We start from the raw sequence: 23,022 nt of genomic DNA on the forward strand, positions 1-23,022 counted from the left end.
TGTAGAAAGGAAAAAGGGAATCTGATAATTGGGATGCCCAAAGTCAGCTGAGAGTTCATCAAACTCTTCTTTAAGGCCTTGAAGGCTCTGTCATCCAGTTCTTCCCATAAAATTGAATTGGGTTATTGTTGAGTAAAACAGAGGTTTGGCCTTAAGAGAGAAATTCGGAATCCAATTTCAGTAATAACCAACTAGACTGAGAAAACCTTGCAGTTGGCGCTTAGTTTTAGGTCTGAGGGGACTTAGGACACTATGAAATCTTATCTGGATCTAGGTGTAGTCCTTGTTCTGATATCAGATGCTCTAAATATCAAACCTGGGTTTGGACAAGCTGCAATTTTTCTTTGGCAACCTTATGTCCCTTTAAGGCTAAAAGCTTTAGCAAGTGGATTATGTCTTCCTGTGACGAGGCTTGAGAAGGAGAGCAAAGAAGCAAATCATCCACCTGTTGCAACAAAGTAGAACCCCTAGGGAACTTTACATCATCCAGATCAGCCTTCAGGATTTGTAAGAAACAAGAAGGAGTCTCAGTATAACCCTGAGGCATTACTGCCCAGGTGAACTGTTTTTCTTCCCAAGTAAAGACAAAAAGTTATTGGCCAGCTTTGTCAACTGGAATTCTAAAGAATGCACTGCATAAATCTATTACAGTAAAAAATTTACTTCCTGTGGGAATGGATGTTAGTAAGGTATGAGGGATAACAATGCTGTTTATTGCTCGGAGGTCCTGGACAAATCTCCACGCTTGGTCCTTAGGTTTTTCCCACTAGTAAAATGGGAGTATGACAGGAGCTAGTACAAGGGACAGTGAGAACACGAGCCTTGTAATCTTCTATTATGGGCTTTATGCCTTGAAGGGCTTCTTTACAAATAGGGTATTAATTCTGGGAAGAGGTCTTGAGGGATCTATTTGAATCTTGATGGGAAGTACATTGTGGATTGTGCCCATAAGGAAAATGGTAGCTGATTCAATAGGGACAAATGATCAGTGTTTCCAGAATCTGCTCTACTATTATCAGAGATGGAACAAAAAAAAGATGTCAAAGGATCATTTAATTCACCTGGTGGATAACTTTGATGACGACTGTCCATTTTCTAGAATTATTTCCCCTTTTTTGGACAAAGACATGCAGGCATGATACTTCTCTACGAAGTCTCAGCCTAATAAATGAATAACAGCAGAGGGACTAAGGAGAAAAGAGTGGGTATCTCTCAAAAGGCCTAAACAAAAGGGAATGAGTTCAGAGACAGGAACCTCTTGAGGTTCACTGGAGACCCCCACTATTTGAACTGCTTTAGTACTCCAAGGCATCTATTCTTGCTTTCTTACCTATTAACCAGTCTCTGAACCTTTGTAAACTGTCTGGGATTCTATGAGCCCCGAATGGATATACCCTTACATGTGGGAAGATCAAGATTTTGGCTGTCTTCCTTGGAGGTGACTCATCTAGAGTACGAGAGAGCTGGTTTGCCAGATTCTCTCAATCTGGAGTGGACATAGTTTCCCTTCTATCCTGGTCCTTTTTACTAGAAGGGAAAAGTCCTGGTTCAGCCCATTAATAAACATAGAGTTAAAGGCTACCCGGGTGGAATCAACATCTGAAGGAAGACCAGAATCTGAAGGCTACCGTAATATTCATGAACAGGTTCATCAGAGTTTTGTGTGCAAGCCTGAATTTTGTTCCCATCAGCAGGCTTTGGAAAAGCCCTAGGAATTGCTTCCTAAAGTCGCCTAGCAATTGCCTGAGCTTGATCACATAGTAAGTTAGTAGGCTGGATTCCCAGTTGTAACTCTAGAGACCTTTCAGAACTTTCCTAATTAGCGGTTTTCATCCAATGCTGGGCCTGGCCTTCACCAATGAGCATATGAACTAGCTGGGAAAAGTCACAGAAACCAGGATGATAAGTTTAAATGACTATATTAAATTCCTCAGCGGATCATTGAGATCTTCTGATTCTTCTGGAAGGTCTTTGACTATGGCTTGCATTTCAGCTTTAGCCCAGGCAGTATAAGAAATTAAGGGCTTAGCCTCTGGATCCTCAGAAGTCTTAATTTTAAAAAGATAGGTTCTGACAAGTGCAGAGGAAAAGGGAGTGGGGAGAGTTTCGAGAAAAGGGAAAGTTTGGTGGAAGAATTATTGTGAGGGATTTGAAGGTATAGTGGAGGTATAGGCATCGTAGAAAAGAAAGAAGAAGATGGTGCCAGAGGCAGAGCCTGAGACAAAGAAGCCAGGGAAGAAGAGCCTCAGGCTTCAGGAGCCATTTTATCTTCCTTCAGTCATTTGCTTGCCTCAGTTAATCTTTTGCAGAGGTAATTTCAGACTCCTGATAATAGTTGGGAAGCCTCAAAATACCAACTGAAGCAAGCATTCCACTCAGTTCTGGAAATTTTTGACCTATTGTAGTCCAGTTTGGTGTTTTTTGTTTTTGGCTGCATTGTGTCTTTGTTGCTGTGCACAGGCTTTCTCTAGTTGAGGCAAGTGTGGGCTATTCTTTGTTGCGATATGAGGGCTTCTCATTGTCGTGGCTTCTCTTGCTGTGGAGCACGGGCCCTAGGCTTGTGGGCTTCAGCAGTTGTGGCACGCGGGCTCAGTAGTTGTGGTGCACGGGCTTAGTTGCTCCGCGGCATGTGGGATCTTCCCGTACCACAGCTTGAACCCATGTTCCCAGCATTGGCAGGCGGATTCTTAACCACTGTGCCACCAGGGAAGACCAGTTCAGTTTTAGGGAAATTAAATTTTGTGAATTTCAAAAGTTCTCCACGGTGGCCACTGGTATTCTAAATTGTGTTTGGTCAAGTCTGTTTATTTAGGTAGAAATGAACATGAGGAAGGACCCTGGTGTTTAGACATAAAATCATCTGGAGTCCCTGTAGTGAGGGCACCCTCAAAATACTTAGATAACTGGAAGCCCATTTCTTAGAGGTTTTCCTCTAGGGTAAAGAACAATTTTCAAACAGCTCAAATAGCTTACAGAACAAATGGCTCAATTCAAACAGCTTGCAAGCCAATCCCAGCCAGTCTTAAGGAGATAGCTTTGTCCCGAAGGATCTAGACCAAAGGCTTTTTAAAGCCAGTCTCCAGAAGACAGCCATTCCAAAGGAATAGGCAAAAGGCTGAAAAACCCGGCACTGATTCAGAAAAAAATTCCCCTGTTCCCAAAGGAATGAGTCAAAGGGTATCCAGCTTCAGGAGAAGCAGCCTTTGTTCCAAAGGGAATAGGCTGAAGGTTAACCAGTTTCAGTGAAACAGTCTGATCTGAAATCAGACAGAAGTGCCAATTTCACATACAGAACAAGGCCTTAAAGAGAAAGAGGAAACCTTCAGATAGATACTGAATAAAGCCTGGAGCTTCAAAAGCAAAGAGGGTGTGAGCTCGGATCCAGGAGAAAGCTATACCTTCAAACTCCGGGGTTGGAAAAGCAATGAGCAACAAAGGGCTCAATTGTGGATACCACACCTGTTTGCTCACCAACCCTGGAGCTGTTGGGTGTCTTCTCTGGTCCCTGTACAGGCCACCAAAATGTTGGCCCGAAACAAATAGGCTGCCAGATATTTCTACCGCAAAGACAGGTTTATTTGGGATCAGCAGAGAGTTGCAATTTGGGGTCTGCAACCATGGTGAGCCACAGGGAAGTCCCCAAACAACAAGGGAGGGAAAACTCTTATAAAGAGGAAAAGGAAGTTGGGAGGGCTGTAGTAAACAGAGCCCATGGCTTTCCATTGGCTGAGCTGCTGCCACGAAAGAAGTCTCTCTTCTTCCTATTGAGCTCTGCTATTGTCACAGGGCATGAGAGCCCCCGCTTCTGGTCTCCCAACTTTATGTAATTGAGGTTTCTGTTAATTATTTACACTGGGCTAAAGCATACTGTGATTCTTTTGATCAAATAAGATGAAAATTGAAGGATATCAAGAGACTGGGATTCATCAGAGTTTCACTCTCCCCTTATTCCATAATTATTTCAACACCAAGTATTGGTCAGATATTGTCTGCACAACCTTCAACTTGAAGGGGGAAGTTTTTTTTTTTTTTTAACCTGTCTGAATAGTCTCCAAGTCCCAAGTGAGTTGTTAGACTCACTTAGCAATGGGGTAGATGAAAGTGACATTTACCTGTGGCCTGTGGTTAATCCTGGAGAGAACCAAACATCGGTCCAAGTTGGGGAACTTTCTGATTCCTTTAAAAGTTGTTTCCCAGAGGAGAAATTAAGGGCCCAGATTATATTTTTTCCCAATTTTTTCACTTAAAAAATTACATAATATAAAAAATAATATTATGTATGTATATGTATAATATATAGACACACGCACATATATGTCTGCAGACTTTTACATATACACATATCTTTTGAAGTTGGACAGGTGTTGTGGGCTGCATTGTGTCCCCTCAAAATTCATATACTGAAGTCCTAGCCCCCAGTACCTCAGAATGTGACTGTATTTGGAGATAGGGTCTTTAAAGAGGTAATTAGTTTAAAATGAAGTCATTAGGGTGGGCCCTAATTCACTATGACAGGTGTCCTTATAAGAAGAGGAGATTAGGATACAGATGAGTACAGAGGGAAGACGGCGTGGGGACAGAGAGATGATGGCCATCTACAAGCCAAGGAGAGAGACCTCAGTAGAAACCACTTCTCTGACACCTTGATCTTGGACTTCTAGCCTCTAGAATTGTGAGAGATTAACTTCTGTTGTTTAAGTCACCCAGTTTGTGGTACTGTGTTCTGGAAGCCCTAGCAAACTCATACAACAGGGAATGTACAGATGTAACTATTGTCCTCTCTCCTGGCAGCTGTTTCTCAGAAGAGGCACATAGGGCTTGGCATAATTTGTTTAAGAGCAATAGACAATATTCACACTCTATTACTCTTATCTGCCACCTTTAAGAAGGAAAAATGACTAAGTAGGGGTATTATGTGGTGGCTCTGACCCTATTTCAATCAGGGTCTAGCAAGAAACACAGCGCCTCACTAGCACTGTATTTGTCTTTCAGGTTCAGTAAAGCTAGCGGAAGGGAATTCATGGCTCTAGTGACTACTTCTAGGTCTCAGCACAACAGTATGTAGGAAAAGCTGATTCTCACCCTCAGTGCCCTTTCCCATCCGCTCAGCATTCCCATCTCTTTCCCTCCACCAGCATTTAGCTCACCCAGGGCGCTCCATATTGGGTGTGACCAGTGTAGCAATAATAGAAAGGCGTCATTAAGGAGCTCAGCTTATTGAAACATAAAACGGTTTTGTTCTAATTAATGGCTTTCTCCACCTCCAACCGTGGGTTGGAGCCACTTAGTAACACCTTGGCCAGATTCCATACTAATCCTGTCATTCTAAACTACACTGAAGCTGTCCTGTTTGGATATTTAAAAGCTAGTGTTACTAATATTAAAAGTTCAATCTCAAATATAATCCGAAATGGGTTTCTTCCCATTTTAACACTTGCTAAACCAACCTGTGACTCTGGGAAGTGAGGTCTGCTTTCCATACACCCGTCCCCATTGCTTCTCTCTTCAAACTCTTTCCCTCCGTTCAGGTTCTGTCTAGAGCCTCACCAGTTCCCAGCCTTGGCTGCACATTGGAAAAACTCCCAACACCTGGATCCATCTTCCAGAGATCCTGATTTAATTGCTCTGGGGGAGGCCTGGAAGCAAGGATTCTGAAAAGCATCTCGGGTGATTCACCGCAGAGAAGAGTGGGGAGGAAGGCAGATGCCATTTAAGTCACTGGTAGTGGGGATGCAAGCTGGGCTGACCCCCTCTGGTCCTTTCTGATGCCACTGGGCTCTGCTGGCATGAAGGATCCCTGCAGGTATATTGACTTTTTAGGAGGAGTGAGGGTGGGGGAAGCAGCTTAATCCCAGCCCTGTCCCCCAGTGCTGAGCCCCTCCCACAATGGTCTAGTCCCTCTAACCCCTTCTCTGTGATGGGCATAGAATGGCTTGACTTCTACCCTCACCACCATCCTCTTCCACATGAACTAATTCTCTTTAGCATACTTTAAGGGTCACAAAGAACTGGAATGACATGAGTGTGCCCCCAACTTCTTCCCGGTCACACTAATTATAATAATAAAATAGCATTACTTATTTAGCACCTGGATCTGTGCTAAGAATTGTATTGGTGACTTTTTATGCATGTTTTCTTATTTAATCATCACACAAGCCTGCCAAGAGATTTTTAAACCCTATTTTATAAACGAGGAAACTAAGGATCAGAGAAGTTTTATAGCTTACCCAGCATCACACAGTAAGAGAGTAACAGACCCAGGGTTGAAATTCAGATCTGACTTCAAAGCGACAGCCTCTTAATCCTTCTCTTCTACCTAAACTCTCTTCCTTTTATGGTGTTAACCATTTAACATGTCTCCTCCCTTCAATAATGCAGCTACATTCTACTGAGGACTTTCAGTGCCACAATCCAAAGAAGGGACTGATGGCGGAGATTTCTGGCTGGCAGAGGGAGGAAAACTATTTCTGACTCCACCTAATATACCAATGCAGGCAGTGCTTACGTTCAAAAACACACTTTGGATCTGCCACCTACTAGAAATATCTAGATTTGCGCAGATCACACTTTCACCCACTCACTGGTGGCATGTTTCAACTTTCTGTCCCCAGGACCCACTAATCATTTACAGCGTGTTGACTGATATTTGAACCAGGGGTCAAGGTGAACATACCCAGTTGCATAACAAAAATGTACAAAAACTTTGTTTAATCGATTGTGTGTGTGTGTGTTTTAGAAAATCTGTATAAACTTCTCTGCTGTGGTATCCCAGAGCAAGGAATGGTTTTCACATTTTAACAAAATGAAGTTACTCACTGCAGCACTGTTTCTCATCCTTTTGATCCCACTGCAGTGTTCCTGTGCTGTGAATCCCACAGGCTGCGATGCTGCTGAGCCCGTGGCTGGGAAAGCTCTAGACCTGATCAATAAAGGATGGTGGGATGGCTACCTTTTCCAGTTGCTGTGGGTCGCTGATGTCCACTTGGACAAAGTGCTGTGGAGCTGCCCATGGCAGAGCTGAGTGGGGAGATGATGTACCAGGGGCAACTGAGACTCTAGCCCCTAAGCCTGCTGCTTTGCACAGTGGATTGGCTTTGGGCAGGGTTGTCTGTTTCATTTGTGGGCTGCTCTGACTGTTCTTTTTTCCTTCAGATGAATGTCTGTTACTAGTATGTCCTTAACTATGAATCAGCCTGTAAGTACTTGTAAACACTTATGCAGAGCCCAGTCAATGGCTCAGTACTATAAGAGAAAGATTAGAATAAACTGTGGGACTTGCTCTCAAGGAAATAATAATCAGCTCACATGCACACATATGTGAACTGCATAAGATGGGATATATTCAAGCGACCAAGTGAGTGGTATAGATCCTGGAGTGATCTCATAAAAGAACTATTACGATGGGATGGGAGAAGGCTTCCTTTGCATCCTGAAGGATGAGCAGGATTTGAATAGGACGGTGGCCTGTGTAATGGCCTTCCAGGAGAATGCCAGCCATACCACCTCTATGTGGGTAGGGAATCAGGAAGGAAGGTGTTAGGGAGAAGCGGAACAAAAGCAGAGGGGTTCCAGTAGTTCTCTGTGGGCTTTGGAGCAGCCATCACCTTGGAAGAGAGACTGTAGGCTTGAAGAAAGCAAGCCTACTGTTTTCACTTAGGTTATATGCTTATTCGGAGTGCATTTGAGGGCTTGATAGAGATTATGGAGGGAGTCCTGCTTCTCCACCACCACCCCAGAAATACCCTTTGGTGGAACCACTGAAATCAGGGAGGCGAGACCATGGGGCACCAAAGAGGACAAGCAGAGATATTTATACTTGTTACAGTGTTAGAAACCAAGGCCCTAAATGTTACAGAGAATGAGAGTGGAGGGATTTAGGATTCCACTAGCAATCTGACGACCAGTAGTCCCCTTCCAGGCTCTCTGCCACGCGTGTAGGACACAGGATGAATCAGCACAGTGAGACCTCTGAGTGGCAGGTGTGGGGGTGGGGGCCCGGATCTCCCTGTGCCTGGGAAGATAGGGGCCGGATCAGGGACACAACTAGGAGCTACCTCACACTTTCGGGAATGAGGACATGAGGAGCAGCCCCAGGCAATGGGAATTAGGGCAATGAGAGCAAAGAAAAGACAGGAGACGTTTCAAAGAAAGACCATTCAAGGCTTGAGGACAGGACATCCTTTAAGACACAGACTAAGGCAATAAATGATTAATGGTGCCACTGACCAGACAAAAGAAGTTGAGAGAGGGAGCTGGTTTGTAAGAGAAGAGACTGACTTTAGCTTTGGGCAAGTTGAAATGAAGACAAGAAATCTGAGACTTCCCTGGCGGTCCAGTGGTTAAGACTCAGGGAGCACGGGTTTGATTCCCTGGTCAGGGAACTAGGATCCTGCAAGCCACACGGTGCAGCCAAAAGGGAAAAAAGTCAATCTATATTTTTTTAAAAAGACAAGAAATCCAAGTTCAGGAATAGAGCTGAATGAGGGGACACAACTGCATATACAGATTGGAGGCCCTGATGTGACTGTCAGCACTTATATTCTAGGCTTGTACCTTCAATACCTCCATCCAAACCAACACTGCTTTTTAGTGATTGCTTTTGAAAGTTCACGGGCAGAAGCAACATTGTGACCAGTTAAAAAGAGCATTCGGAAGTAAATCTCTGAAGCGTTTTATTAAATAGATCAAATGACGCAAAGATAGGACATCTGCAATGACTTGGAGAAAAGCAAGAATTCTATTTAAGAAATAAAAAGATTGGGCTTCCCTGGTGGTGCAGTGGTTGAGAGTCCGCCTGCCGATGCAGGGGACGCAGGTTCGTGCCCCGGTCCGGGAGGATCCCGCGTGCCGCAGAGCGGCTGGGCCCGTGACAGAGCCATGGCCGCTGAGCCTGCACATCCGGAGCCTGTGCTCCGCAACGGGAGAGGCAACAACAGTGAGAGGTTCACGTACCGCAAAAGAAAAAAAGAAAGAAAAGAAATAAAAAGATTGGTTTTTTTGGAAAAAGCTCTGGGCTCCCACATGCTACCCACCCATTGCTTTCTTGGTATTCCCAGGGATCCACAGCTGTCTATTATTTAGTCTTGGATGTGAAAGAATCTGACTGTTCAGTCCTATCCAGGAAACACTGGGATGACCGTGAGCCAGCTGTTTCTATACGTCCATCTGATATCGTAAGTAAACAGGGTATCATTCCTCTCCTCTTAGCGTTCTTGACTTCTGTCTATTGTGCTTGCCCAGGGTGGCTGCATACCTGGGCTAACACTGTAAAAGAGTAAGAGCAGCTTCTGCCTCTTGGCTCATGAAGACTATGTTGACCTTGAGTAATATTTTCTTGAGAGCTATACCCTGGAACCCAGTTCAAGAAAAGTCAGTGGGGCTTGTGGTCCCATGTGATAGCATGACCAGCTGTAAGACCTTGGGCAAATCACCTAACGTCTAAGAACCTATGAACCTGTGACCGTGTCCTATGAATACTGGTCCCACTAACAGAAATGGCCAAAGGGATTAGTTGCAGTCACCATGAGGAATAGGGTCTTGTTCTGCACGTTGCACATGGGTACTCAGAGCCCAGGCTCCCTGCCACAGGAGGAGGTCACAGAGATGAAAGGGCACAGATATAAGATTTCAACTCCAGAAAATAAGATGTTTACATACCCAGGGGTTTTAGCATTTTTTTCCCTTGCAAATATTTGGGATATGGCCATGATCTATTTCAACAGTTCCTCCGTGGTTCTCATGAGGGTTTTGGATGCTTATAGCATCCAGATCACAGAAATATGCTAAGAAAATACAAGTTTTTGAGAGAGAGTTTGGTGAAAGAAAGCACAGACAAATTTCAAATGGTTAGTAGGAGTATGTTGCCTCACTTTTTTGTTCCCTCGTGTCAACCTGAGGAAAGCAGTAGGCAATAATATAAACCCCTCTTTCTTGCAGGTGATTGGACAATGTAAGGTAATAGCTATAACACGTTTGGATGGGTCTCAGAATCTTAGAGTGAATGACTTTAGCTGCACCACAAGTTCTGGTATGATCATCTGTTAAATGCTAATTAATTCTAATTAATACAAAATTCAGCCTTACAGTGGTATCATCATATAAGACTATGAAGTACATATCAGAAATTGTTCCTGCGCTTGTGGACATATTATTACTTGCTCTCCTGAGAAGAGAAGAGTGAGGGTTTTTCCTATTACTGGCACACCTTCTTTTAAATAAATTGAACATATAAAAATAGAAATTTACAAGAGGCTGTATGGCATCATCGTAGAGAACATAAGCTCTGGGGTCAGATTTGTTTGAGTTTACAATAATTACCAGGCCCTGTACATATCTTAACTCATTCACTCATCAAAAAAAAAAAAAAAAAAGACGCATGAAGCTATTATTCTACATTTAACAGAGGAGGAAACTGAAGCTCAGAAAGGTTATATGACCCTGACTTGCTCAGGATCACCGAGCAATTAAGGAGCAGAGCTAGATTGGAATCAAGGTTGGATTACTGTCAAGTGAAATGTTCCTGCCACTCCACTACAAGGCCACCACTCAGCCCACATTGACCCCTCTTTTCCAAGGGCTCTCAGGGAGACTGAATTGCCAAGCTAGAGACCCTATCAACAACAAAGAAGTCAAACACCTTTTTTGTGGGGGAGGGGATAAGACTTGAGGGCAAACATCTGCTAGGCGCTAGCCCTTGTCTTAGACCACCTCTCCCCGAATAGACCATCTTTCTCAGACAGGTGGCGGAGGCTTGGTAGTGAAAGACACCAAGCCAGAAGCAAGGCCTGGGGGTGCAGGGCTTCACCCAACCCATCTCTTCTTAGGCTTCTCCTCTCTCTCCTCCACCCTGGGGAGCATTTTCCTTTCTAAAACTAATGCAAGTGAGTGGAGAGAGGCTGGCTTGACCACAGACCAGAAAGGATGTCCATAGTTTATCTTTAGTTGCCCCAATGTCCTGGTGTGGGACCCCCAGCACTCACTATGTCACTGTGCATGGGATCCCCAGGCATGCAATATAATTGCTGGCAGCTTGCTTCACTGCAGCTAGAGAAGTTAACATGCAGAGCAATTTTATTGAAAGGTTTCTGCACATTCTATATACAGTTACATTGTTGCCACAGGCAGTGACCTTCATAAATGGCTTGGGAAGGTCACAAGGGAATAACAGAGGTGGTTGTTGTTTTTTTCTCTTGCTTTATTAGAGTCTGCTCCGATTTGCTTGACAAAGCTGTGCAATTACCAGGAAATGTGCTCTGTGCTCCCACATGCTCCCCAAATGCAAACAAGCAGGTCAACAACCCCAGTGTTGTAATGTTTCAGCCTGAAATCTGCTTGGATTACCAGCAGGGCCATTTGTCCTTTTGAAATAAGCAAATAGTGCAGCAGAAATTAGCCAGGCGCCCAGAGCTCAGAGGCAGTGAGAGGAGAGCCCGGAGGCTGAAGATAGTTAAAATCAGCATCTTAATTGGCTCCCAATTCTTGGTGAAACTCCCAGGGGGAGACTTAAATCATGAAATTAATCACCATCCTTTTTCTTTGCTCCAGGCTGCTACCAAGTTTAACCCAGGAGTCCTCGCAAGAAATCGACTGCAACGACCAGGATGTATTTAAAGCTGTGGACGCTGCTCTGAAGAAATATAACAGTGGAAACACAAGTAGCAACCAATTTGTGTTGTACCGTGTAACTGAGGTCATCAGGACGGTGAGTGAGCTGTGTTTAACCCTGAGGTCATTGGGGTTTTGTGCTGTCACTTGGAGCCCAGGCCTCACGCGCGCGCGCGCGCACACACACACACACACACACACACACACACACACACACACACACACACACACCCCAATCACCAAAGAACTGATAATCAAAGGGAAGCTTACAGCTCTTAGAAAAGACCAACACCATTCTCTGGCCTGGGGGTGAAGGGAAAGGTATGACTTGTCCTGGGTGATCAGAGCAGCATATCCTAGGATGGAGAAATTTTAAAGGGACTGTGCAGAGTGGGAGAATCCAGGAACTCCATCAGGCTGCAGCAGGAGGATTTACTGGGTGACCAGTCCTAGACAAAAATATGAAGACCTCCAGACCTCAGGTGGGAAGTGGGTTCTTAAAGGGGTACGTCTAACAAGTATGATATGATCTCACTTATGTGTGGAGTCTAAAAGTTCAAACTCACAGACACATAAAGTAGAATGGCGATTGCCAGGGACTGGGAGGTGGGGAAAATGGGGAGACGCTGGTCAAAGGGTGCAAACTTTCAGTTATACAATGAATAGGTCCTGGGGATCTAATGTAGAGTGTGGTGATTATAGCTAATAATACTTTATTGTACACTTGAAATTTGTTGAAAGCCTAGATCTTAAGTATTCTCACCACAAAAATATAAGTATGTGAGGTGATGGGTGTGTTAATTAGCTTGTTTGTGGTAATCATTGCACAATATACATGTGTATCAACTCATCAGATTGTACACCTTAAATATATACAATTTTTATTTGTCAATTATACCTCAGTTAAGCTAGGGGAAAGGGAAGGTTTGTCTAAGAGGAGTCAGAAATGAGATTAACTTGGTTCAACTGCATTGGACAAAATACCTACCATGAAGTCCATATGGCTGAATGCATCAAGGTAACAGCCATGTTCTATTTGGTTTTTAGCACTTTTTAAAAATCACTGATTGATGAACTCAGGATGGAGACAAACCCTGACAGGGTGTGTGACTTCAAGAATTACAAATCTTTCAACAGTTTGTTTAAGTGAATTTCACTATAAAACATTGTGTTTCTGTGATAGTTAAGCAATTGATTACTTTGGTGGAAAAAAACCCCAGGTATTTGATATGATAAGGAAAAAGGAAAAAGCCCAGTAGATATGTTTTTGTTTGTTTGTTTTCTGAAAGTCCGGCCTTTCTGTTTCACAAACTTGTGCAGTCCTGTGAGTCCTAGTGTTCTCTAGTATGGTTGTAGTCTTTATTGGCAGACATCCATGGCAAATGTGTTTTTTTATTCTAAAATGTCAATAGAATCACTCTTTATCTCTGCCTTGCTGTGTGGGGACTGCCTGTACCATGACCACTTAGGTTTTATTAAAATCTGAGACATGGAAGGAACCTTGGAGTCTATCTTGTCTGATTCCATCATCTCCCAAATGCAAACACTGTGAAGAGAGCACTGCCTGGCGAGTCAGGAGACCTGCCATCTGGAGCTGGCTCTGCCTTTCCAAGGTGGGGAGGCTGCCTAAGGCATACGCCATCTACCTGGGGCCTCCTTTCTCTCACCTGCAAACTGAGGAGATGGAAAACATCCCCTCTGAGGTCCCTTGCTGTTCTGACACACCAGGACTTTGCATCTGAAGGCTCATCTAAGTCAGCACCTTTATACTTTAAAAGTTTAATTTATTATTTCATGTCATGCTATGTTAAATAGAAAACAAAACAATGCCAATAAAAATACTAAAATTACCCATAATTATTCCCACCATCCAGATAACTGTTACTTTTTTTTTTAATGAAAAAAAGGCTTCTGGTTTGTTTTCTAACTGTAAAAATAATATATGTTTGTTCAAAAAAAAAAATAGACAATTCAGGAATGTTTGTTGAAAGAAGAAAGTGAAAGAGAACTGTACTCCCACCACTGAAAGACACACATTTTAACAGCTTTGCTGCATAATTTTCCAGACTTAAAAAAATTTTTTTAATATATATTTACATATAAATTGGTTTCTACAAAAATGGGCTAAAACTATGGATCTACTTTGTAATTTAAATATATATATATTTGTAAATAGTATATTATGAACATTCCTCCAAGTAAATATTTATAAACTTTCAATATTTTTAATAAATGTTTTTGCCTTAATTGAATCAAATCAAGATCAAATATAACTGCACCAGATCCCACTCAAATGATTTGCTGTTGGGTCAGTTAGATGAACCGTACGTATCTTTGGTTGCTGTTTTTCAGGATGATCCTGACACGTTTTATTCCTTCAAATACCAAATCAAAGAGGGTGACTGTCCTGTTCAAAGTGACAAAACCTGGCAGGATTGTGACTACAATGACTCTGCACAAGCTGTGAGTGTGTTGACAGTTTCTGAGCCTCCAGTTTTCTCGGCCAAGTTTACCAAGGGCTGTCTTAATCTAACGCCTACCCTGCCCTGGCACAGCACAGTTTCTTGTTGGGCCGTAATTGAGGGAGATTGTGATGGTACCTGCCAGGAAGCAAGCCACTCTCCTCCCAGTCCAGGGAGCCACCTCTTCAATGTCAAAACCCTGGCTCCCTGTATGCAGTTTGAACACTGAAATTGAAAGGTAGAGCAAGAGGACAGTTTAGCAGGCTGGTTCTCAGGCACTGTGTGCATCTTGATGAAATAGAAATATCTCCGGGGCTCAAAACAAAGATTCATACTCTAAAACCTCGCCATTTAAACTGCCTTTCCTCCAATATTTCACGAATATCAGTGGCTTGTACAAAATAATGATTAGGCTGCAAAACATTCATTCTTGTGTCTCAAAACTCTGCTAGAAAAAAAAAAATCTTGACAAGGTTTTAAAAAGGAAAGCCAGGGCTTCCCTGGTGGCACAGTGGTTGAGAATCTGCCTGCCAATGCAGGGGACACGGGTTCGAGCCCTGGTCTGGGAAGATCCCACATGCCGCGGAGCAACTAGGCCCGTGAGCCACAACTACTGAGCCTACGCATCTGGAGCCTGTGCTTCGCAACAAGAGAGGCCGCGACAGTGAGAGGACCGTGCACCGCGATGAAGAGTGGCCCCTGCTCGCCGCAGCTAGAGAAAGCCCTCGCACAGAAACGAAGGCCCGACACACCCAAAAATAAATAAATTAATTAATTAATTAAGTTTAAAAAAGAAAAAGGAAATTCGTATTTAGCAATAGTACTAGGTGGATTTCATCTGAAAGATTAAAAGAAATCTTTTTTTTATTCTTTTTTTTTTTTTCTTATTCTTAGGCTACAGGGGAATGCACAGCGACGGTGGCGAAGAGGGGGAATATGAAGTTCTCCGTGGCTACCCAGACCTGCCAGATTACTCCAGGTAGCTGCTGTGCCTGGTGGTGCTGCCCTGGGGAAAAATGAACCTCTTCTGTGTGGCACCAAAGACCCCTCTTTCCCAGAGGGCAGCAGTGGCGATACCACTTGCAGCCTTGCGGGGGCGCTGGAGGGGTGGAGCAGCAGAGTCCTGAGGTGGGGCCGGGCTCACGCCCCTAGGCGCTATCCTGATTCTCTTCCTCAAGAGCAGCATTGTATTAGGTGTGTGCAAAAGACACAACTGGCTTCAATTGTAGGCAGTGTCCTAGAGTGAGAGAAGCACAGGCTTTGAGGTCAGATCTGGCCTGGAATCTTTCAAAGCTTTCACCTTCTTGGCTTTCCTTTTCCTTACCTATAAAAGGAGATCACAGTAATTCCCACTTTGCCCAATTGTTTAGAATGAAACTAGATGATACACCTGAAGATGTAATCATAATAATGTATTAATGATAATCAAGGTAAAGGTAATAATAGCTAACATTTATTGAGCCCTTATTACCAGCCACAGTTCTCCAGCCACAGTTCTAATCACTTCATGTGTATTAACATATCTATTCCTCAGAACAACTCTATGAGGCAAATGTTAATATCCCCAGTTCACAGATGAAGAAACAGGCCCACAGCAGTCAAATATCTTGCCCAAGACCCCACAGCTAGCAGTTAGCAGAATTGGTGGAATAGACCCTCCATAAACGATATTCCTTTAGAATCTAAGTATGGAGAAACTTATCAACAGATGACCACTGTTAGCTCCTTCCCTCTTGTGGCAGAGGTGCCACATACAGAAGGATGGGCACGTCTAGGTGAAGTCAGTCACAAAAGCCATCCTGGAACTGGCCTTCTGCAAGATAGTGTTTTTGTACGTGAGCTCCAGAACAGCATCTTCAGCCATGCTATTGAACCCCACTGTAGTAGTGATCCTTCTATTCCAGCCTTAATCCTCTATATGGTACCCACAAAAACTACATCCCTTGAGTTTCCATTCCTGCAAGAAGTTGCATTCAAAGAAAAATAGTCCAAAACAGAAATGACAAGTAATTAAAATCTTTTGATAGGGGTAGCTTGTTATTATTTGGTTTAAGAACTCTATGTCGTAAGCACATTTTAACATTATCCAGAGCAGAGCACGTTATGTACCATGAGAGAAAAAGCTCTTTGCCACACCTTCAGAAATTAGTGCTAGGTCCACAATCTCTTATCTGAAAGCTTTTTGGTCAGATATGTTTCAGAATTCAAAATTTGAAACATTTTAATTTAAAAATCTCTCTGGAAATGTTGAGGCAGGGTGGAAAATCCTTGTCACCCAGAAAAACTGAGTTTGCATCTTTCCCTGCTCATCTCACCCTCATAGTTTGCTCCATCACTTCCCCTACACCAGTGGGAGCTGCCCTTGAGGTCAGGCAAACCAGCCTCTGGGCTTTTCTCCATCTCTCCCTTTCACCTCCTGTGTTCATCTTTTTTTGTTTTGTTTTCCCATCAGTAATTCTCTCATCTTTCCCATGTCATCCCCTCTAGTTTGTTTGTTTTTTTTTTTAACAGAAACCATCTTAGAAACAATTTTATTCAAAGGGTCTGTATATTTTTCTCGGAAAAAATGTAAATATTATTTCAACAGTATTTATATATTTATTTCCCTCTAGTTTTTTAACTTTGCCCATTACCCTGATTCAACCTAACTTCTACAAGGAAAGGAGGGGGGAAAGCTATGAATATTCACACAGTGTGTCATTTCCTGACACAAACTTATGGAGAGAATGCCGAGAAACAGTTGCAAGGGGGGTTCCGTTGAACTGCTGACTGGGGGATCTTACATCCTCGGGCTGTGAGAGCCCCGGGGCCAAGGGGCCCAGGACTCCTTCATTTCTTCCCCTTTTTGCCACATGTACTGCTACTGACCAGGGAGTCAGGGCTGTGTGTCATGAACAGTGGTGATTTAACACAGACTCTCTCCTTTTTAAACTATTTTACATCATTTTATTAAAACCCAGTCGATGGCTCCCCATTCTTACAGGGGACCATTCTTAATTCACCTCAGAGGGTCTAGGAATGCCCAGAAGTGGAGAAGGTTGTGAGTATGTGCATCTTCCAGGAGAGGGCGCCATAGCTTACATTAGGGTCATCAAAGGAGCCTATGACCCAGGAAAATAGTTAGGAATCCCTGCCTACAGAGCGCAGCCCAGACTTCACAGCAGAGGCCTCTCTCCAGACTACTCACACTTCAAACCACCCCTCCCTGCCTACTGCTATAAGCTCTGGTTAAGATGTGTGTACAACACGGTCCGGTCCCTGCCTCATCCTTCTTCCTCAGGAGCCGTCCCTCCCTTCTCCTCAGGCCTCGCACCTTGTTTTGAGAGGTTGACCTTGACTGCTCTTCACCCTTCTTAGCTCAGCCTGTTCTCCTCAGGAAAGGCTTCCCTGGGCTCACTCTGGGCTTCTGCCTTTCCAGGCTCTTGCTGAATTATATTGAAATCATCCTTCTCCAGTTCGGTCTCTCCCCCTTAACTTTGCCCAACTCCTTCATGGCAGTGACCATTACTAACGAATTAATGCATCAACGCAGCCATGCTCAACACAGGGCCTGTTATAGCAGGTGCGAAATACATGTTTGTTGGATTGAATTGATACAAAGTGTATTACATCCTGCTCCCGGCTTCAAGGAGCTTTGGTTAACACTGAAAAAGAAATTAAAATGCATCTGTAATGTTTTAATTTTTATGAGGATAAATTCGTGTATCACTTCTGTAATTTAAAATGACTTTAAAATAAATTTAAAATAATTATGCACAATAGGATGCACATAAGATGTCCCTAAGTGAATGATAGGTCTTCCCTATCATTCAGTCTTGTGTTCTCTTTTTCCAGGGCATACTAGGACTTACTGGAAAGTTTGCTTATCAGGGCCTTCCAAATTATCTGACTTATTTAGGGCAATGTATGTGAATGCAGGTTTTGCTTGTTAACGCTGCCGTTTTGCTTGCTCTTTCTTTGTCAAGCCGAGGGCCCCGTGGTGACAGCCCAGTACAACTGCCTTGGCTGCCTGCACCCCATATCAACCGAAAGCCCCGAGTTGGAACCTGTTCTGAGACACGCCATTCAACACTTTAACAACAACACCCATCACCCCCACCTCTTTGATCTTAAAGAAGTAAAAAGGGCCCAAAGACAGGTTTGTTCTTTAATTTTTCCCATGTCATAGTATTGTTAAAATTTGTTAGATCTTTATAGTTTAGGGTTTCATTACCTAAAATAAACCTTTGGCCAGAGGAAAACATATGATTCCACAGGTGGTGGTGAGGAACTCTTTCATGTTCTCATACGACTAGCTCAGAAGGCAAAGGCTTTCTCTTCAGGCACAATGATTTGGATACTGCAGTATGTAAATGGCGAAAGGGAGCCTAATCAGACCCCCTTCCTGGGAGATTTGTTTTTAATGAATGGGTGGTCAGCATTGCATGTTCTCCTAGAGATGGTGAAATGGAAAAGTCATTCTGGCCTGAGGGTTTTAAGAAGACTCTCTCATCACCTAACTATTATGAGGCAAACATGGCCCCCCAATATTAAATTGTGCCTAAGAAAGTTGGCAAAGCTTGCTGGGTACCCTCTAAATGATGGTTTCCGTTTCAGCAGAGAAAAAAGCAAATACTTGTAAATCTGGTCTTTCCATTGCCTCAGTTCATGAAGACTTTACTGACAGCTGACTGGGCCCCTTGGATTTCAGCCTCTAATTATGAGGGACCCACTTTGGTCAGTAGCATTTCCTGCTTTTAATTGACCTTTCGACTTGCCTTCATGCAAGATGCATGCTCTACTCAGTTCTGTCCATATCCAGCTATCAGGGTGGGACCACCCCAGATAAAGCAGGAGAAATCTTACTGTCTGGCAGTCTGGGAACCTAAGGACCTACTGGTCAAGGCCACTCCAGCTCCAAAGTTTTCTTTCTCCATCTAGAAAAGCATTATTAATATTTTACAAAATTCAACAGATCATTTTTTTCCTGTTGCCTGGCAGAGGAAATATTGCTAGGTCTTACTTAAGGAAATACAGTAACTCCATCTATAAATTGCTTTTCATTTTCAGATGTGTAGCTGTGTGTATGTGTGTTGTGTTGAAGGCTGTGAGAGTCATAATGTGCTCAATATTTATTCAGTAATGACTTTTGCCTAGTAATAATAATAGTTTGTATTTTTGAGCACTTATGAAATGTCAGGCAGTATTCTAAGCTCCTCCTAACACTGTGAATTATGTTTAAACTGCCCTTTAAATATTCAATCCAAAATCATTTCAGGTGGTGGCTGGATGGAACTATGAAATTACTTACTCAATTGTGCAGACTAATTGTTCCAAGGAGAATTTTCTATTCTTAACTCCAGACTGCAAGGCCCTTTCAAATGGTGTAAGTAGGCGAAAATCTAATTATAAAGTTCTTAGCCTTTTGTGTCCAGTATTTACAGGTGTGGGAACTCTCAGCTGTGGAGGAAGACTCGGTCACTAAAATTTTTGATGACATAACGCAGCTCACATTCACTTTCACTTGGGACTCTACAGTTCACGTCATTAGTCGAGCTGCTTACCCAGCTGGTCAGAGTCCCTACATCTGGCAATAAGCACTTACAGATATAACTAGGGGCTAGGAATAGCCTGAGACAAAATGATGCCACGGTCAAGTTTATCTTTTCATGTCTTCACGCTTTCCTGTCTCCTTTCCTCCCCATGTACTCAATGTCCTTACAAGGCTCCCGAGCTCTACCCAGGACAATGCTTCACTTCCAACTTGTCTCTGCTTGTTCTCTCACCTTCCCTCCCCTACTTTTATCTTTAATAAGTACATCCTGCATCTCTCTCCCTTAGTGACCCTTTCCAGGATGATATCTTATTACCTGAACCAAAATTATGTTAAAAGAAAGCATCTCAAGGTGGCAGGAGTTAGTGCATGTTAAGATGATAAGGTAATATGGGAACATATGTATATGTATAACTGATTCACTTTGTTGTAAAGGAGAAACTAACACACTATTGTAAAACAGTTATACTCCAATAAAGATGTTAAAAAAAAAAAAAAAAAAAAAGATGATAAGGTATTATGACCTTCCCAGGGCTATTTGCATTTTAGCAGAAGGCTGTGCTTTAAGCAAGGGATGGCTTCAAGTCCCTAAATCTAGTCCAGGGGTCTCCAACCCCTGAGCCATGGACCAGTACCGGTTTGAGGCCTGTTAGGAACTGGGCCACACAGCAGGAGGGGAGCTGCGGGCGAGTGAGCGAAGCTTCATCTGCCACTCCCCACCGCTCCCCACTGCTCCCCACCACTCCCCATCGCTCCCCGTCACTCCCCATCCCTAACCATGGCTCCCCATGGCTCCCCATCTATTCCCACGGCTCCCCATCTCTTCCCACGGCTCCCCATCGCTTCCCACCGCTCCCCATCACTCCCCATCGCCCCCATCACTCCCCATCCCTCCCCATCGCTCCCCATGGCTCCCCATGGTTCCCCATCACTCCCCACGGCTCCCCACGGCTCCCCATCGCTCCCCACTGCTCCCCATCGCTCCCCATCTCTCCCCACCGCTCCCCATGGCTCCCCATCTCTCCGCATCGCTACCCATTGCTTGAGTTACTGCCTGAACCATCTCCCCATCCCATCACCCCCTACCATCTGTGGAAAAATTGTCTTCCACGAAATCAGTCCCTAGTGCCAGAAAGGTTGAGGACCGCTGACCTAGTCATTCTACTTCTCAAAGTCCATTATATGGGAAGAAAATGAGAAATCCAGGCAGCAAGATGTTAATTTTGACTTTTTATTAACAGGAAAATATTAGAAATAACATATTTTCAACATATGGAATGGTTAAGCAAATAAATAGTATATCCATACAGTAGAATATGTGCAGCCATTAAAATTATGTTTGCAGAGATTTTAGTGACCTAGTAAAATGGTTACAGTATGTTAAGTAAAAAACAAAAAAAGCATGGTACAAAATTACACATACGAATTTACTCAGGTACATAAAGTAGATGTAAATATAAAAAGTGATGAAAAACAAATATGCCAAAATATAAAATACGGTTAACTTTCAGTTGGAACTATGGCTGCTTTTTCTGATTTTTTATACTTTTTGGAACTCTTCAATACTTGCCAATGTTTCTAATCAAGCATGTGTTTGTTTCGTAAATGGGGGGAAAAAAAGTAAAAAAGACACTATTAAGAGAGTGAAAAGACAATCCACAGAATGAGAGAAAATATATGCAAATCATATATCTGAAAAGGGCTTAATACGTAGAATATATAAAAAACTTCCACAGTGCAACAATAAAATTTTTAAATGGGCAAACAACTTAAATAGACATTTCTCTAAAGAAGTCATATGAATGATCAAAAAGCACATGAAGAATACTCAACATCATTAGCCATCAGGGGGAATGTAAATATAGACCACAAATGAGATGCTACTTCACACCTAGAGGATGGCTGTAATTTTTTAAAATTGTAAAATGCCAAGTATTGGGGAAAATGTGGAAAAATTGGAACTTTTGTACATTACTGATGGAAATGTAAAATCATGCAGCCATTGTGGAGAACAGTATGGCAGTTCCTCAAAAAGTTAAATGTAGAATTACCATATGACCTAGCAATTATACTCCTAGATATATACCCCAAAGAATTTAAAACAGGGACTGAAAAAGATACTTATATGCCAATATTCATTGCAGCATTATTCACAATAGCCAAAGGTGGAAAACAACCCAAATGTTCATCTATAGAGGAATGCATAAACACAATGTGACATGTATATAACAATTCTTTAGCCATAGAAAGGAATGGAATTCTGATATATGCTACAACATGTATGAACCTTGAAAATGTTAAGTGAAATAAGCCGGACACAAAAGGACAGCCAGTATATGATTTCACTTATATGAACTATCCAACATACACAAATTCATAGAGACAAAAAGTAGGTTAGAGTTTACCAGGGGCTGGGAAGAGGGAGAATGGGGGTTTTTTGCTTTATGGTTGCAGAATATGTGTTTGGGGTGATGAAAACTATTGGAAATAGATAGTAGAGATGGTTGCACAGCAGTGTGAATGTAATAAATGGCCCTGAATTATACACTTAAAAATGGTTATGATGGCAAATTTTATATTATATATATTTTACCAGAATTTAAAAAAATAGTATAAAAGAGAAAGAGAGAGAGAGAGAGGAACCCTCTAAACACATAGGTTCTAGCCACTATTTAATTTTGTCAGGTTAAGTTGAGTCTGGCCTTTTAAGCATCTATTAACAGCTTCTGTTTTGTATGCTTAGCCATTTGAGGTTATATAGGCCTAAATGTTATCTAGCTTTAATGTTGCTGCATCTGTTTATAAACCCTCAGTTAGGTTTTCTCTTTGCAACACAGAGTTGCAAAGGCTGGTTGGAGTCACAAAGCCAATCAGATTTGGTATAACTTTTCTGAGCTTTCACTTCCTCATTTGTAAACTCGTGAAGAATAATAGCACCTATATCACAGAGTGGTTACAGTAATTAAAGGACATGAAATATAAATGAAATATTTTGCCCACAATTGGTAAGATTTAAGGCCTTGCTATTCAAAATGTGGTCCATGGACCAGCAGAATTAGCATCACCAGGGAGCTACTTAGCAAAGTAGAATCTCAACTCCACCCATAGCTACTGAATCAGAATCTGCATATTAACAAGGTTCTCAGGTGATTCATCTGCACATTAAAGTTTGGAAAGCACTGATTTAAGGGTTTTCCTACGTAGTTCTCAGGGCATGTTGCACCTTAGGAGCACTAGCCTAGATTTAAAAAACACCTATTCCCAGATCACTCCCCCAGACATTCTGATTTTTTTTTTTTTTTAGTTGCAGCATCCAGCAGTGTACATACTGAACATTTAAGTCTTTTTAAAAAAAAAAAATTTTATTGGAGTATAATTGCTTTACAATGGTGTGTTCGTTTCTGCTTTATAACAAAGTGAATC

General features: G+C 42.6%; 1 protein-coding gene across 1 annotated transcript in view; it reads left to right on the forward strand.

The window, feature by feature from the left end:
• The first annotated feature begins 11,509 nt into the window (after positions 1 to 11,509).
• KNG1 (kininogen 1) overlaps positions 11,510 to 23,022 on the forward strand; it is a 27,430-nt gene continuing 15,917 nt past the window's right edge. The window contains exons 1-5 of the mRNA XM_024124344.2: positions 11,510 to 11,701; positions 13,957 to 14,067; positions 14,961 to 15,045; positions 18,032 to 18,204; positions 19,324 to 19,431. Coding sequence (XP_023980112.1) covers positions 11,510 to 11,701; positions 13,957 to 14,067; positions 14,961 to 15,045; positions 18,032 to 18,204; positions 19,324 to 19,431 — 669 coding nt within the window. The remainder of the gene's footprint in view (positions 11,702 to 13,956; positions 14,068 to 14,960; positions 15,046 to 18,031; positions 18,205 to 19,323; positions 19,432 to 23,022) is intronic.

The sequence above is a fragment of the Physeter macrocephalus genome, chromosome 1 (genome assembly GCF_002837175.3).
Source record: "Physeter macrocephalus isolate SW-GA chromosome 1, ASM283717v5, whole genome shotgun sequence".
In the NCBI taxonomy this organism is placed as follows: Eukaryota; Metazoa; Chordata; class Mammalia; order Artiodactyla; family Physeteridae; genus Physeter; species Physeter macrocephalus.